General features: G+C 46.9%; 1 protein-coding gene across 1 annotated transcript in view; it reads left to right on the top strand.

The window, feature by feature from the left end:
• The first annotated feature begins 3,860 nt into the window (after nucleotides 1–3,860).
• The window catches only part of amn (amnion associated transmembrane protein), a 66,108-nt gene continuing 54,867 nt past the window's right edge, over nucleotides 3,861–15,101 (top strand). The window contains exons 1-3 of the mRNA XM_086003022.1: nucleotides 3,861–3,969; nucleotides 13,774–13,892; nucleotides 13,986–14,030. Coding sequence (XP_085859148.1) covers nucleotides 3,930–3,969; nucleotides 13,774–13,892; nucleotides 13,986–14,030 — 204 coding nt within the window. The 5' untranslated portion in view covers nucleotides 3,861–3,929. The remainder of the gene's footprint in view (nucleotides 3,970–13,773; nucleotides 13,893–13,985; nucleotides 14,031–15,101) is intronic.

Genomic DNA, 15,101 nt, shown 5'->3' on the forward strand with positions numbered 1-15,101 from the left:
AGCCAAACCATAAACCGGTACACCCAGCTGGACGCGTACCCCCTCCCTCGCATATCTGATATGGTCAATCAGATTGCGCAATACAAAGTATTCTCCACCATCGACCTTAAGTCAGCGTACCACCAGCTGCCCATCCGCCATGAGGACCGCCAGTATACTGCCTTCGAGGCAAACGGCCGCCTCTACCACTTCCTTAGGGTCCCCTTCGGCGTCACCAACGGGGTTTCGGTCTTCCAAAGGGAGATGGACCGAATGGTTGACCAGAACGCGCTGCGGGCAACCTTCCCCTATTTGGATAACGTCACCATCTGCGGCCACGACCAGCAGGACCACGACGTTAATCTAGCAAATTTCCTCCGTACGGCCCAACGGCTGAACCTAACGTACAATAAGGAAAAATGTATGTTTCACACCAAGCGCCTGGCCATCCTCGGCTGCGTGGTGGACAACGGAGTCATCGGGCCCGACCCCGACAGAATGCGCCCCCTAATGGAGCTACCCCTTCCCCACTGCCAAAAAGCACTGAAGAGATGCCTGGGGTTTTTCTCCTACTACGCCCAGTGGGTGCCCCTCTATGCAGACAAAGCCAGGCCCCTCATCAAAGCCACCTCCTTCCCCCTGACACCAGAGGCGTGTGCAGCCTTCACTCTTATCAAGAACGATATCGCGAAGGCCGCAATGCACGCGGTGGATGAGTCCATCCCCTTCCAAGTGGAGAGCGATGCCTCCGACTTCGCCCTAGCCGCGACCCTTAACCAGGCGGGCAGACCCGTGGCCTTTTTCTCAAGGACCCTCCAGGGCCCCGAGACGAGACACTCCTCCGTCGAAAAGGAGGCCCAGGCTATTGTAGAAGCGGTGCGTCACTGGAGGCATTACCTGGCCGGGAAACGATTTACCCTGCTCACTGACCAGCGTTCAGTAGCTTTTATGTTTAATAATAAGCAGAGGGGTAAAATCAAGAACGACAAGATCTTGAGGTGGAGAATCGAACTCTCCACCTACAATTATGATATCTTGTATCGGCCAGGGAAACTCAATGAGCCCCCAGATGCCCTATCACGTGGTACATGCGCCAACGCGCAGAGTGATAGGCTGCAGTCCCTCCACAATGACCTCTGCCACCCGGGGGTCACCAGGTTTTTCCATTTTATCAAATCCCGTAACCTGCCCTACTCCATCGAGGAGGTCAGGACCATGACCAAGAGCTGCCAAATCTGCGCCGAGTGCAAACCGCACTTCTATAGGCCGGACAGAGCAAGCCTGATCAAGGCCACCCGCCCCTTCGAACGCCTGAGCGTCGATTTTAAAGGGCCCCTCCCCTCCGCTGACCGCAATGTGTACTTCCTCAACATAGTTGATGAGTACTCCCGTTTCCCCTTTGCCATCCCTTGCCCAGACATGACCAGTACCACGGTCATCAAGTGTCTGAATGACATCTTCGCTCTGTTCGGGTTCCCCAGCTATATACATAGCGACAGGGGCTCATCGTTCATGAGCGACGAACTTCGGCAGTACCTGCTAACAAGAGGTATCGCCACGAGCAGGACCACCAGTTACAACCCCCGGGGGAACGGCCAGGTGGAAAGGGAGAACGCGACGGTTTGGAAGGCAGTCCTCTTAGCACTAAAATCTAAGGGCCTTCCGACCTCCCGCTGGCAGGAGGTCCTCCCTGCAGCGCTTCACTCCATTCGGTCACTGCTTTGTACTGCCACTAATGCGACCCCTCATGAGAAAATGTTCGTTTTCCCCCGGCAGTCTACATCGGGAACCTCGCTACCGGCATGGTTGACTTCTCCTGGGCCCGTCCTACTGCGGAGGCACGTGAGGACGCATAAAACGGACCCCCTGGTCGAGCGGGTGCACCTCCTACACGCCAACCCCCAGTATGCCTGGGTGACATACCCAGACGGGCGGGAGGACACGGTCTCCATACGAGATCTCGCACCCTCGGGTACCCCTGAATTACCACCGTTATCCCCCTTACCACCGTTATCCCCCTTACCACTGTTATCCCCCACCACCCCTCCCAACCCAACCCCTGCAGACGGCATGCCAAAGCCCCAGGAATCTTCGCCAACCACCCAGACACCAGACCCGACGTCGGATGCTGCAACACCACCGCCGCCACCACGATGATCAGGACGTCAGACAAGGCCTCCTGATAGACTTAACTTGTAGTACCCTTCACCCCGCCGGACTTCACATTAAACAAGGGGTGAATGTGGTAAACCACTGTATTGTATATTGCCACCTCTGGGTGGCGCTGTGTATGGAGGCATGCCTCAGCTGACTCCACCCACCACTGTGGGTTTCGTTCAGACTTGTTCAGTCACTCACGAAGAAGCATGGTCTCTTCTTAGCTAATAAAAGCCTTATTCATCTCTTCTTTCGACTCATCATCTCTTCTTCGACTCATCACCTTTTATGAAGTAATTGATAAGCGTATCAGTGGCCAGATAATCAAAGTAAATGGACGGGTTAAGGAATGGCAGATGGATTTTAAAATGGTTAATTGTAATGTGTTGAATGTTGGAATAGCAGACATGGAACATAGATATACGATGGTGGATGTCCATTAGCAAATGTGGAAAAGGGATTTTGGTGTGATCATTGACCAATCATTGGAAACACCCAGTCAATGTGTGAAGGTATTATAGCAGGGCTCATCAAGTACAGAGACACAGTTTGAGGACATTTACTAAGTCATAGCACATTATTTTAACACTGATAAAGTCACATTTATAACCCCTTATGCAATTTCTGGGCAGCCTACCAAAGGCCTTTATCAAATGGGGTAAAGTTCAAGAGCTGAAAAGATGATTGAGTCATGGCTATCTTAAGCTATGATGAGAGACCCACAGAAGTAAACTGGTTTACTGGAGTAAAGATGATTGATAGAGAGATGAAACACAGCAAGGAAACTGAGGAGGAAATTGTGAAGGACTAGGCCCCTGCTAATGGCCGATGGAGGACGTGTGAAAGGCAAAGTGGGCCCTAATTATAGAAGGAATCAAAATAGTAAAGAGTGTGTCAAATGTCTACATGCTTCAGATAATGTTAAAGGTTTTGGAGCTGCAGCGCATGAACTCACCCAAAGGATTGCGATTTCCTGGTTCAGTAGCTGAATAGTTGCATTGCTCACTATCCAGTGACCCTTGCTGGAAATCCATGCTTGTGTTTTTACGTGAGGGCAGGACCAGGCTTTGCTATTATGGCCCCACAGTTGAATAGCTTGCCAACAATCATTGTTTGGAGCCATGTGTGAGAAACAGCCACTTGGGGACTGGTCTTTCATCTCTCCGGTGTGGATTTGAATCCAGCCTAGACTGATGGGATGCAAATCTCCTCTGTCTACTGGCTATAAAGATCCTATGTAATATCAGTTTGGACAGTCTCAGTCCAGTTCCCAGTGGTGAGGGAGCCTCAACACAAGACTAATTGGCTACTAAATTGGGAATCTCACTCAGAGAATCACAGGATGGCCAGTCTGGGAAACAGAATAGTGTTACAGTGGTGCAGCAGAAGGTGAACTTCTGAAGTTGGTGTAGAGCTGAGGGAACTTTACATTTTCCCATGACCTGGGAGTGCTTGCTGCTGCCAGTGGGAGACCTTGGACACCTGAAATGGCAAGTGTTCCATTGCCCATCACCAGCATCCATCGCCTTGATCAGCACAAAAAGTCATATTAAAAATATGGCCAGTTGAGTGTGGAATGAGAAGGCAGCCTGCACCTGTGGAGCTATACTTTAGTATGAATTGAGGCCTTCAGGAGAGGACGGTGAAAGAGAAAAAAAGTTAGAAGTTTTAATGTGTTACTAAGCACTGTACTTCATTATTGTTTAACTGCTGCAATTCACTTCTTCACAGAGGTCGTTCAAAGTTTACAGGTTGTGTAACAGCTGAGGAAACTTCTTGCTGGATTAAGCAACATGAGGTCCGCACACCACTTCTTCTTCGGCCTGCTTTTCCGTAAGTATTGTGCTAGATGTAGTAACTTTAATATTTGCATGGACAGAATGAAATAGCTGAATTGTGCACTGGAATGAGAAGAAAGAAAAACATTTCTTTCATCGTAAAGCTTCCTTTATCTGGAAAGGTGGGGTTGTCCAGTTATACGAGATGGGGATTTTCTTAGAAAAGATGGCTGGAGTCTTTTCCATATGTGCAATGAAAAAAGCCAATGCAATTACTGTGTGCAGTCCTAAAATTCTATTCACCGGTTGTTGGTGACAATTCTGCAGCTCAGGAATATGTTGATTAAGTACTGTGGAGATATAAACAATGGGAGTTTATTATTATTTTACAACCTGTGCTACCCCATGTGTTCCAGAGTGAGCCTGCAGAACAAACAACAGAACAAAGCACATTGGCATTGTCACAGGTGTAATTCTACTCATGAAACAGCCACATATCAGTTGTGGTTTATGGGTCTTTCATACCCTTTACGGACTCAAGTCATTGGGCTGAATTTTACAATAAGACTAACAGTGAGGCTAATAGCGCTCACCGTTATTACGGGGTAAATCAGACAGCAATTTCTGCCGTCCACACATGTGCAGTTAAACGTGCAAATCCGGAAGTTGCAGTCGGAGATACCCGCTCCTCCGCAGGGTACGCTGTTGCAGTCCTCGCTGATAGACTCGGCACTGAAATTAATGCAATGGCGTGAATTTGGGGTACTTGCCCACTAGTTCAGCACTAAAAACGGATGAAAAGGTTAGGGCTGGTGCATTCAGGAGTAAGTGAGTTTTTAATGGCATGATAAGTGATAATTACTGCTGAGCAACCTCTCTGGCCCATAAAATTTAATTTTACAAGTCCCATTCCCTCAGAAGAAAATTAGTATTGGAGATTTTTTTTGGAGTGAGGGGAATGGCAAGCTGCGTTCCTTTGCCACTGACCACAAAATCCGGGCCATTGAATACTGGGGAGGTCTCAATGGATTGGAAAAAAACCCAGCTATTTATTTTAGTAAATATTCATAAGAAAGGCAATAAAATAAACCTGGGTAACTACAAAACTGTTGGCTTTACATCAGTAGTTGACAAAATAATGGACTCAGTCATTAGAAACAGAGCTGAGGTGAACCTGTACAAAAATAACCTAGTAAGTGGCAGCCAATCTCGTTTCAGAAGGGGCAGATACTACCTGACCAAAATGTTTGACTTTTTTGAGGAAGTGACATCCCAAGTGGATGTTGGAAAGCCTTATGTCACTAGTGATGTCTCGCAGGGATCTGTGTTGGGGCCTTAACTATTCACTGTATTTATTAACGACTTAGATGATGGGATACAGAGCCACATATCCAAGTTTGCCAATACCACAAATATAGGTGGTATTGTAAACAGTGTAGATGGAAGCATAAAATTACAAAGAGATATTAATAGATTAAGTAAATGGGCAAAACTGTGTCAAATGGATTTCAATGTAGGCAAGGGTGAGGTCATCCACTTTGGACCTAAAAAGGATAGATCAGAGTGTAAAGTCCGCGTCTCAATAATACACGGACTTTGGGAGAACAGTTTAACAGGTACTTTACTGAACAAGAGGCAGCTTGAAACTGAAACTACAGAAGCCTGCTAGGGCCTTTTATACAGGGGTGGTCACTGCCGGTACTGCAGTCTAAGACCAGTTATTCCCTTAAAGGGACATACACAACAATTCCTCCCCTTTTAGATAAACAGTACATAACATTCATTTAACAACTAAATAATAACTAATTACAATTACAATTTTCTCAGTAATATATACATCAACTGGAATAGTCATTTATAAGTTCAGTCTTTGAGGAGGCTTCCTGATCCTGTCTGGATAGCGCCTTTCTCGAGTATCCTGTTCTGGCGGTGGAGCCAATTCTGGCTCATTGTCATTGGTTGGTTCGTCAGCTTCCAATACCCCTGCTTCTGAGGTAGACGCAATCTGTACTTCGGGCTCATTACCAGGTGCACATGCTTGTGGTACAGGTTTGGCTTGTTCCTGTGACTCTAGAATCTGGTCAGCATGGCGTCTCACGATGCTCTCTCCAACGTCCACTGTGTACATTAGTGGTCCCTGCTGTGTGCATATCGTGCCTGGCTGCCATTTTTCTGTTCGGTAGTTGCGGGCCAAGACTGGTTGCCCTATCTTGAAGCTCCTGGTTGGCTTCTCATTTATGTGCTGGAACTGCTTATCCTCAACATCTCGTCTTATGTTTGGTTTGAGCAAATCCAAGCGACATCTTAGTCTCCGGTTGAAAAACAGTACGGCTGGAGTTTGGTTGGTTACTGCATGTGTCGCATTCCGGTAAGCAAACAGGAAGTTATCCACCTTGTGTTGCAGTGGTATGTCATCATTATACATTGCCTTTATGGCCTTTTTAAAGGTCTGAACAAACCTCTCAGCCAATCCATTTGTGGCTGGATGATATGGGGCAGATGTGTAATGTTTCACCCCATTATTCTTCAGGAACCTCCGGAAATCCTCAGACACAAACTGTGGGCCATTGTCGGAACAGATCTGTTCTGGCAACCCATTCCTGGCGAAGATGGTCCTTAGGACTGCAATAGTTTTCTCCGTGGTGGTGGAGGACATTTTAATGACCTCTGGCCATTTCGAATGGGCGTCCACAGCGATTAGAAACATTGAGTCCATAAATGGACCAGCGAAATCAATGTGTACCCATTGCCATGGAGATGAGGGCCACTCCCATGGATGTAGCGGGGCCTGTGGTGGAGCGTTTTGGACCTTCTGGCATCCTGTTTATCTCTTGGTCATATCCTCGATATCTTTATCGATTCCCGGCCACCACACAAATGCCCTGGCTAGGCTCTTCATTTTTACCCCTCCCAGATGACCCTCGTGAAGCTCATTGAGTACTCGATCTCTCAACTTGGGTGGAATTACCACTCGGGATCCACACATCAAGGTTCCCCGGCACACTGACAGCTGTTCTCTCCTTGGCGAGAATGCTGGCAACAGTGAGTCGCCATATGCTGGCTATCCCTTCACCGTCAAATCATAGACCCGAGAGTGTGTCGGGTCATTTCGGGTTTCCTTCTCAATACTTGCGTTTGTAACAGGCAAACATTCGACTATGGTCGCATGGAATATCTCCACCGGGTCCACTGCAGGTGCTTCTTCCGCCGTAGGCAACGGTAGGCGCAACAGCTCATCAGCGTTTCCATGTTGTTTCGTACCTTTGTACTCTATGTCATACTGATATGCCCCAAGAAAAAGGTGACCATCTTTGCAGCCATTGCATCGTCATCACCGGAACGCCCTTCTTTGGGTTAAAAATTGAGACCAGGGGTTGATGATCAGTCAGTAGGGTGAATTTCTGCCCGTGCAGATGGTGATTGAACTTCTTCACCCCACACACCAGGCTGAGGGCCTCCCTGTCAATCTGGGCATAGTTACGCTCGGCTGAGGTTAGCGAGCGCGATGCAAAGGCTATTGGCCTCTCTGAACCATCACGGAATTTGTGTGACAGCGCCGCTCCAATGCTGTAAGGTGACGCATCACATGCCAACCGAATCGGTAGTGTTGGGTTGTAGTGGGCCAATACTTCTTTTGAAGTGATTTGGCATTTACATTCCTGAAAGGCACGCTTACACTCATCACTCCATTTCCATGTTACACCAGTTTGAAGGAGGGCATTCAGTGGGTGCAGAATTGTAGATAAATTCGGCAAGAACTTATGGTAGTAGTTCACCAACCCGAGGAACGACCTCAGTTGCGACACATTTTCTGGTGCTGGAGCCTTGACTACAGCCTCAATCTTGTCCGGCGACTTATGCAACCCTTCCTCATCAATCATGTGGCCACAATACGAGATTTGTCTCCTGAAGAACTCTCATTTGGGACGGTTGGCTCGTAGCCCATATTCCTGCAATCTCGTGAGCACCTGTTCCAGGTTGGCAAGGTGTTCATTGTCATTTTCGCCCGTAACCAGGATGTCGTCCAAATAACACTGGGTCCCCGGGATCCCTTGCAGGACTTGTTCCATTGCCCTCTGCCACATAGCCGGGGCCGATGCTACCCCAAATACCAGTCGATTGTACTGGTAAAGGTCTTTGTGAGTGTTTATCGTGAGGTATTTCCTAGATGCTTCTTCCACCTCCATTTGTAGATACGCTTGAGCCAGGTCAATCTTTGTAAAACGTTTCCCTCCAGATAGTGAGGCGAAAATATCTTCTATCTGCGGAAGCGGATACTGTACTGTGTGCAGGACTGGGTTCACAGTCACCTTGAAGTCCCCACAGATGCGAACCTTCCTTGGCTCCCCAGGCGTGCTGCTCAATGCTTTCTTCATTACAGGAACGATGGGTGTGGCCCACTCACTCCAGTCCACCTTAGACAGCACCCCCGAACGCTCCAGACTCTCCAGTTCAACTTCCACAGCTGGGCGTATCGCGTATGGCACCGGTCTGGCCTTGAGAAATTTTGGGGTTGCGTTATCCTCAATCTTTATGGTTGCCTTTACTCCTTTTAGAGTCCCAAGTCCTTGTTGGAACACCTCTTCCGCGTCAGATAGAATTTGTGACAGACGTCCAGGTGCGACGTCATCATCTTTTTTGTCAGTCACAGTTAGTGCCAGAATGGAATGCCAATCCAATTGTAGTCTTCGGATCCATTCACATCCCAATAATGGTGGTCCTCCATCTCGTAGTATATACATGTATAGTTTCTGTGTTTCCTTTCCGTTATATTCAACTGGCACCCTTATTTTTCCTCTGGGGTAGACCTTTTGCCCCGTGTATGTCTTCAATACAATGGACGTGTCCTTTAAGGGTATGTGTGAGAATAGCCGCTAATAGTCTTGTCGATTCATGACAGTTAGGGCTGATCCTGTGTCCAATTCCATCTTCACTGGGGACCCTGCTATCATGAGGGTGACCCAAATGGTTCGGTGATCTTCTTTTGCGATCACGTTGTGTAACTTTAAACAACTTAGTCGCCTGCTCCCGGAGTCCTTATCACTCTCCTGATCTTCTGAACTACTATCTGTCAGTTTCTTTACTTTCCTGTACTGTTCCTTAGTAGTTCTTGTCGTGTTGGTCTTCTTTCCCGACCTGCAGACTCTTGCTATATGTCCCATTTTCCTGCATTGCCTGCATATTTTGTCTTTAAACCAGCAGTCCTTCTGCTCATGGGTTGTTCTGCCGCAGCGATAGCACTTTTCGGCTCCATACGCCATTTCGTTGGCGCTGTATTCTTGTGGTTTCTGTTGTATTTCCGCAGCTCCCCGTGCTGCTGCTTCGTAGGATACTGCCACGCTGAAAGCCTGTTCTAGCGTCAGGTCCTTTTTTGAAAGTAGTCGTTTCTGGGTTCCTTCACTCTGGAGCCCGCAGACAAACTTATCCCGTAAGGTGTCTGCCAGTCCTGCTCCGAACTGGCAGTGCTTTGATAACTTGCGTAGTTCCGTAAGATAGTCAGCATTGCTCTCATCTTTGTGCTGGTTTCTTTTATGGAACTTGAATCTTTCTGCTATCAGCAGTGGTGTAGGGCTTAGATGTTCCTGTAAGATATGAACAATCTCCTCAAAACGTTTCTCCATTGGTTTAGCTGGGGTAATTAAATTCTGCAATAGGCCGTACGTACTCGCACCCATCAGATTTAATAATACCGACGCCCTCTTTCCATCAGCCACCTCATTTGCCTTGCAGTACACTTCAATTCTTTCCACATACGTGGTCCAGTCTTCTACCTCGTTGTCGAAAGCAGTGATACTGCCACTTTTCGGCATCTTGGGCAATTTAAAATGGCGCCTCCCGCGCTTTTGCTTCTTCCCCAATGGAATAAAATGGCGCCTCCCGCGCTTTTGCTTCTTCCCCAACAGGATAAAATGGCGCCTCCCGTGCTTTTGCTTCTTCCCCTTACTGCCACGCTGCTCCTAGCGTTCTACGGGGTAATGGCGGCGACCTGCAGCTTCGGCGCATCTCGCTTTCCTTCCCCTCCATTTAGTTTCTCTCCGCTGTCCTGTTCTCGAGCACCGATCGCGCCCTGTGCGCTCCACCCTCTCTCTCGTTTTCTTTTCCCGGCGACGCTGCGCGGCCCGATTTGTAGAGCCGCTCGAACGAGCTTGAGCCCACCGCAGTCCGGAAGGGTCAGCGCGCTACCTGCTACCAGCATGATTCGCTGGAACCACAGTCTCTCCCGCAATTCTCCAAACACCGATGGATTCTTTGGGCGGTTGCCCTCGGTCGACGCCCGTTGCTCAGACTACGACCTTCCAGGACCTTCCTTTCAGGTGAGATCCCCGTGAGATGATGCCACACTGCAGGTGAGTTCGAACTTACTCGTCGCCACTGTAAAGTCCGCGCCTCAATAATACACGGACTTCGGGAGAACAGTTTAACAGGTACTTTACTGAACAAGAGGCAGCTTGAAACTGAAACTACAGAAGCCTGCTAGGGCCTTTTATACAGGGGTGGTCACTGCCGGTACTGCAGTCTAAGACCAGTTATTCCCTTAAAGGGACATACACAACACAGAGTACTTCCTAAATGGTGAAAAGCTAAAAACAGTGGAGGTCCAAAGAGACTTGGTTGGGAGGGGGTGCGGGGGGTTTATGTACATAGATAATTAAAATGTCATGGACAGGTCCAGAAAATAATCACAAAGTCTAATGGAATGCTGGCCTTTATATCTAGACGACTAGAATACAAGGGGGTAGAAGTTATGCTACAGCTATACAAAACCCTGGTTAGACCACACCTGGAGTACTCTGTTCTGTTCTGGACACTACACCTTGGAGGGAGTGCAGCATAGATAACAGAATTTTATTTTTTATTTATTCATTCATGGAATGTGGGCATCACTGGCAAGGCCAGCATTTATTGCCCATCCCTAATTGCCATTGAGAAGGTGCTGGTGAGCCACCTTCTTGAATCACTGCAGGCTGTGTGGTGAAGGTACTCCCATGGTTCTGTTAGGGAGGGAGTTCAAGGATTTTGACCCAGTGATGATGAACGAACGGTGATATATTTCCAAATTAGGATGGTGCGTGACTTGGTATTCCCGTGCACCGGCTGCCCTTTTCCTTCTAGGTGGTAGAGGTCACGGTTTTGGGAGCTGCTGTCAAAGAAGCCTTGGCTAGTTGCTGCAGTGCATCTTGTAGATTGTACACACTGCAGCCACGGTGCACCGGTGGTGGAGGGAGTGAATGTTTAAGGTGGTGGATGGGGTGTCAAGCAAGTTGGCTGCTTTGTCCTGGATGGTGTCGAGCTTCTTTAATGTTGTTGGAGCTGCACTCATCCAGGCAAGTGAAGAGTGTTCCATCACACTCCTGACTTGTGCCTTGTAGAAGGTAGGAAGACTTTGGGGAGTCAGGAGGTGAGTCACAGAATACCCAGCCTCTGACCTGCTGTTGTTGCTGCAGTACTCATGTGGCTGGTCCAGTTAAGTTTCTGGTCAATGGTGACCCCCAGGAAGTTGATGGTGGGAGATTTGGTGATGGTAATCCCATTGAATGTCAAGGGGAGGTGGCTAGACTCTCTCTTGTTGGAGATGGTCAATGGCTGGCACGGATGTTACTTACCACTTATCAGCCCAAGCCTGAATGTTGTCCACATCTTGCTGCATGCAGGCACGAACTGCCTCAATATCTGAGGAGTTGTGCATGATACCTGGGCTCCAAGGGTTAAATTACGAGGAGAGATTACAGAAACTAGGGTTGTATTTCCTGGAATTTAGAAAGTTAAGGGTTGATTTGATTGATGTTTTCAAGGTATTAAGGGGAACTGATAGGGTAGATAGAGAGAAACTATTTCTGCTGGTTGGAAACTCTAGGACTAGGGGACATAGCCTTAAAGTTCGAGTCAGGCCTTTCAAGAGTGAAGTTAGGAAACACTTCTACATACAAAGGATGGTAGAAGTTTGGAACTCTCTTCTGTAAACGGCATTTGATGCTAGGTCAATTGTTAATTTTAAATCTGAGATTGATAGATTTTTGTTAACCAAAGGTATTACAGTAATGGGACAAAGGCTTTGGGTCACAGATCGGCCATGATCTAATTGAATGGCAGAACAGGCTCAAGGGGCTAAATGGCCTACTCCTGTTCCTATGTTCTTATGGTATAGTACACATTGACTCCTAGATAGCCGTTGATAAATTTCCATATAGGCTTAAGGCAGTGGGTATCCTAGGTAAAACTTGAAAATTGAGAAGTAACTAAAGAAGAATGAACTTGCATTTATATAGAGCCTTTCATGACCTCACAACATCCCAAAGTGCTTCACAGCCAATGAAGTACTTTTGAAGTATAGTCAGAGTTGTAATGTAGGAAACGCAGCAGCCAATTTGCACACAGCAAAGTTCCACAAACAACAATGAGATAAATGACCAGGTCATCTGCTTTAGAGATGTTGGCTGAGGGATAAGTGTTGGCCAGAAGACATAAAAGAACTCCCCTGCTCTTCTTCAAAATAGTTCCATGGGATCTTTTATGTCCACCTGAGAGGGCAGATGGGGCTTTTTAATGTCTCATCCAAAAGATGGCACTTCCGACTGTACAGCACTGCCTCAGTACTGCATTGAAGAGTCAGCCTAGATTATGTGCTTAAGTCTCTGGAGTGGGCCTTGAACCCATGACCTTCTGACTCAGGCGAGAATGCTCCCACTGAGCCATGGCTGACACCTAACTGGCTAAAACAAAAGATGCCATGAGTACTAGTTCGGAGAATGGTATTTATTAGGCTGGAGAGACAAACTGAGTGGAGTGCGCCAGTAATTGGTGCGGGGGCCCCTATGGTTTCTAAACTTCAAGGAATCATCGAATTATACAGCATGGTAGGAGGACATTTTGCCCATTGTGCCTGTATTGGCTCTCTGAAAGAGTTAGCCACTCAGTCCCTGCCCTGCCCAGCCACTCAGTCCCTGCCCTGCCCAGCCACTCAGTCCCTGCCCTGCCCTGCCCAGTCCCGCCACTCAGTCCCTGCCCTGCCCAGCCACTCAGTCCCTGCCCTGCCCAGCCACTCAGTCCCTGCCCTGCCCAGTCCCTGCCCTGCCCAGCCACTCAGTCCCTGCCCTGCCCAGCCACTCAGTCCCTGCCCTGCCCAGCCACTCAGTCCCTGCCCTGCCCAGCCACTCAGTCCCTGCCCTGCCCTTCTCCCACATCTTTTAATTAAAACAATACTCATCCACTTTCCTTTGAAAAGCTGTTACGGATTCTGCTTCCACCACTGTTTCTATTGGGGCATTCTGTGGGTAATTTTCAACTTCACTGCCTGGGCAGTAACCTGGCAGAGCAGATCGCCCGCCCATTATACAACCCACTCGATTTTCATTTCATTGATTACATCGTTTTCCAAGGGTTTCCGCAGCTCTTCTCCCGAAGTTATGAGGAGCGAGCGGGAAAACAGCTGTGGAAATTCATGCCCACAAAGTGGAATAGAAGAAGTTTAACCTGAGCACTGTTCCATTAACCCATGACCGCAGGACAAGGGGACATAGGTACAACCTGGTTCAAAAGGCAACTTCACGATTCATCTTAGGAAGCAATTCTTCATACAAAGAATGATTATTGCCTGGAATGGGCTTCCAGACAGCATAATGGAGGTAAAATGCTGTGATGGAGGGAATTTTCTGTTGTGTACAAGGATGAACTTAATGGGCCAGATGGTCTCCTTCATCTTATCTTCATGATGTTTGTAAATTCTACTAACACACCAGGTGTGAACTGCTATATACACTTGCTCTGACCTTACCTAGTGAACGAACCTAATTGCCTACTTCTCCAGCCTTCTTAGTTCTAATAGTTTTATTTTAATTATCTCACAATATTTTTATTAAAGATGTTTCGGGTGCCTTGTATAGACAATGGATTCCTGACACCAACTTCAACAATGTCACAAACTGGGACAAAGGGAGAATTCCTTGCAAAAATGACAGAGTCCAATTTCCCAGAGATAAGGTATGTTAGAGTAAAATTGTCTTGGCTTTCTTTTTATGTTATGCTTACAGCGTGACAAACAAACTCACTTTTTAACCCTATTTTTTTTTGCAGAGTTTTTCTGTTTTTGTGCAATCGCCATTTGATTTGATGGAAATGGTAAGAATAATTTTGTATTTTTGTAAAGGAAGAGACTTTTGTAAAGGAAGAGGTTAGATTCAAATGTGCCTTTTAGCACTGGCAAAACAAGCACTATTTCAATAAGCGTTAATGTGTTATGTAGTTTGGGGTGTTTATCCTCAGAGCTAATATGAGTGCTGAAGTTGTGTATTTGTGCAGATAAATGTGTAAACAGGGTTTCCACTGAAGTTAATGCGGCTGATCGGGAGAATCCCCAATGAAATTCCTAGCATTAGTCCATCAATATACAACTGAACAGTCTGACACACCTAAAAGCAAATTGGTAGCTTAACAGAGAGCATTGGGCGTGAGGAAAGACGAAGCAATAGCTATTTCAAAATTATTTCATAATGACTGAGACATACTTGTTTTTATTTTTTCCTATTCCTTTTACTTTTCAAAGTTCGTCAAATTTATGCCGAGGAATTGAACATTTCCACATTTTGCATCCAGTGATGGCATAAAACACTCCCCAGGTCAGATATCGCTTATAGCTTGTAAAACTTCCTATCTACTACCTCCAAAAAACACCCCTTACTACACGATTGAAATATTTCCATTTCGCACGCCAGCTATCCTTGAGCCCTCTCGGCAAGATTGCCTAATAAATCTCAAATTCTGGGCAATTGCGAGCTGTAGATTCTTGCCCCTTGTTAACTCACCTGAGTCTGTCCAAAGTGAAATGGCTACACTTGGGAAGCTTAATATTTATTGGAGGTGGGGAATGACATTTAAATTCTAAAGTTTACTACAATTGCTCAGTGTCTTGTGAGTATAAAACTATAGAAGTTTAAATAAAATCCCTCTGGTACACTGAAACTAGAGTAAGCTTCTAATCGTGCGTACAGTTCCACAATTAAAATCCAATACAAATCCTCCCCTCGCCCAGCATGTCACAATTACACCAAGGATAGAACAAGTTTTACTAGTATTCTGTTTTGGGGAGGCCTTTAATGAGTTTTATTATTATAATGTGGAAATACTTTGGCATTCTGCCCATGGTTCAATTTGCAGTTGAGCTGAAGGAGAAAACGATACTTAACAAGTTTG

Source organism: Somniosus microcephalus, chromosome 12 (assembly GCF_052327205.1).
Source record: "Somniosus microcephalus isolate GS21.2 chromosome 12, FLI_Smic_1.0, whole genome shotgun sequence".
Classification (NCBI taxonomy): domain Eukaryota; kingdom Metazoa; phylum Chordata; class Chondrichthyes; order Squaliformes; family Somniosidae; genus Somniosus; species Somniosus microcephalus.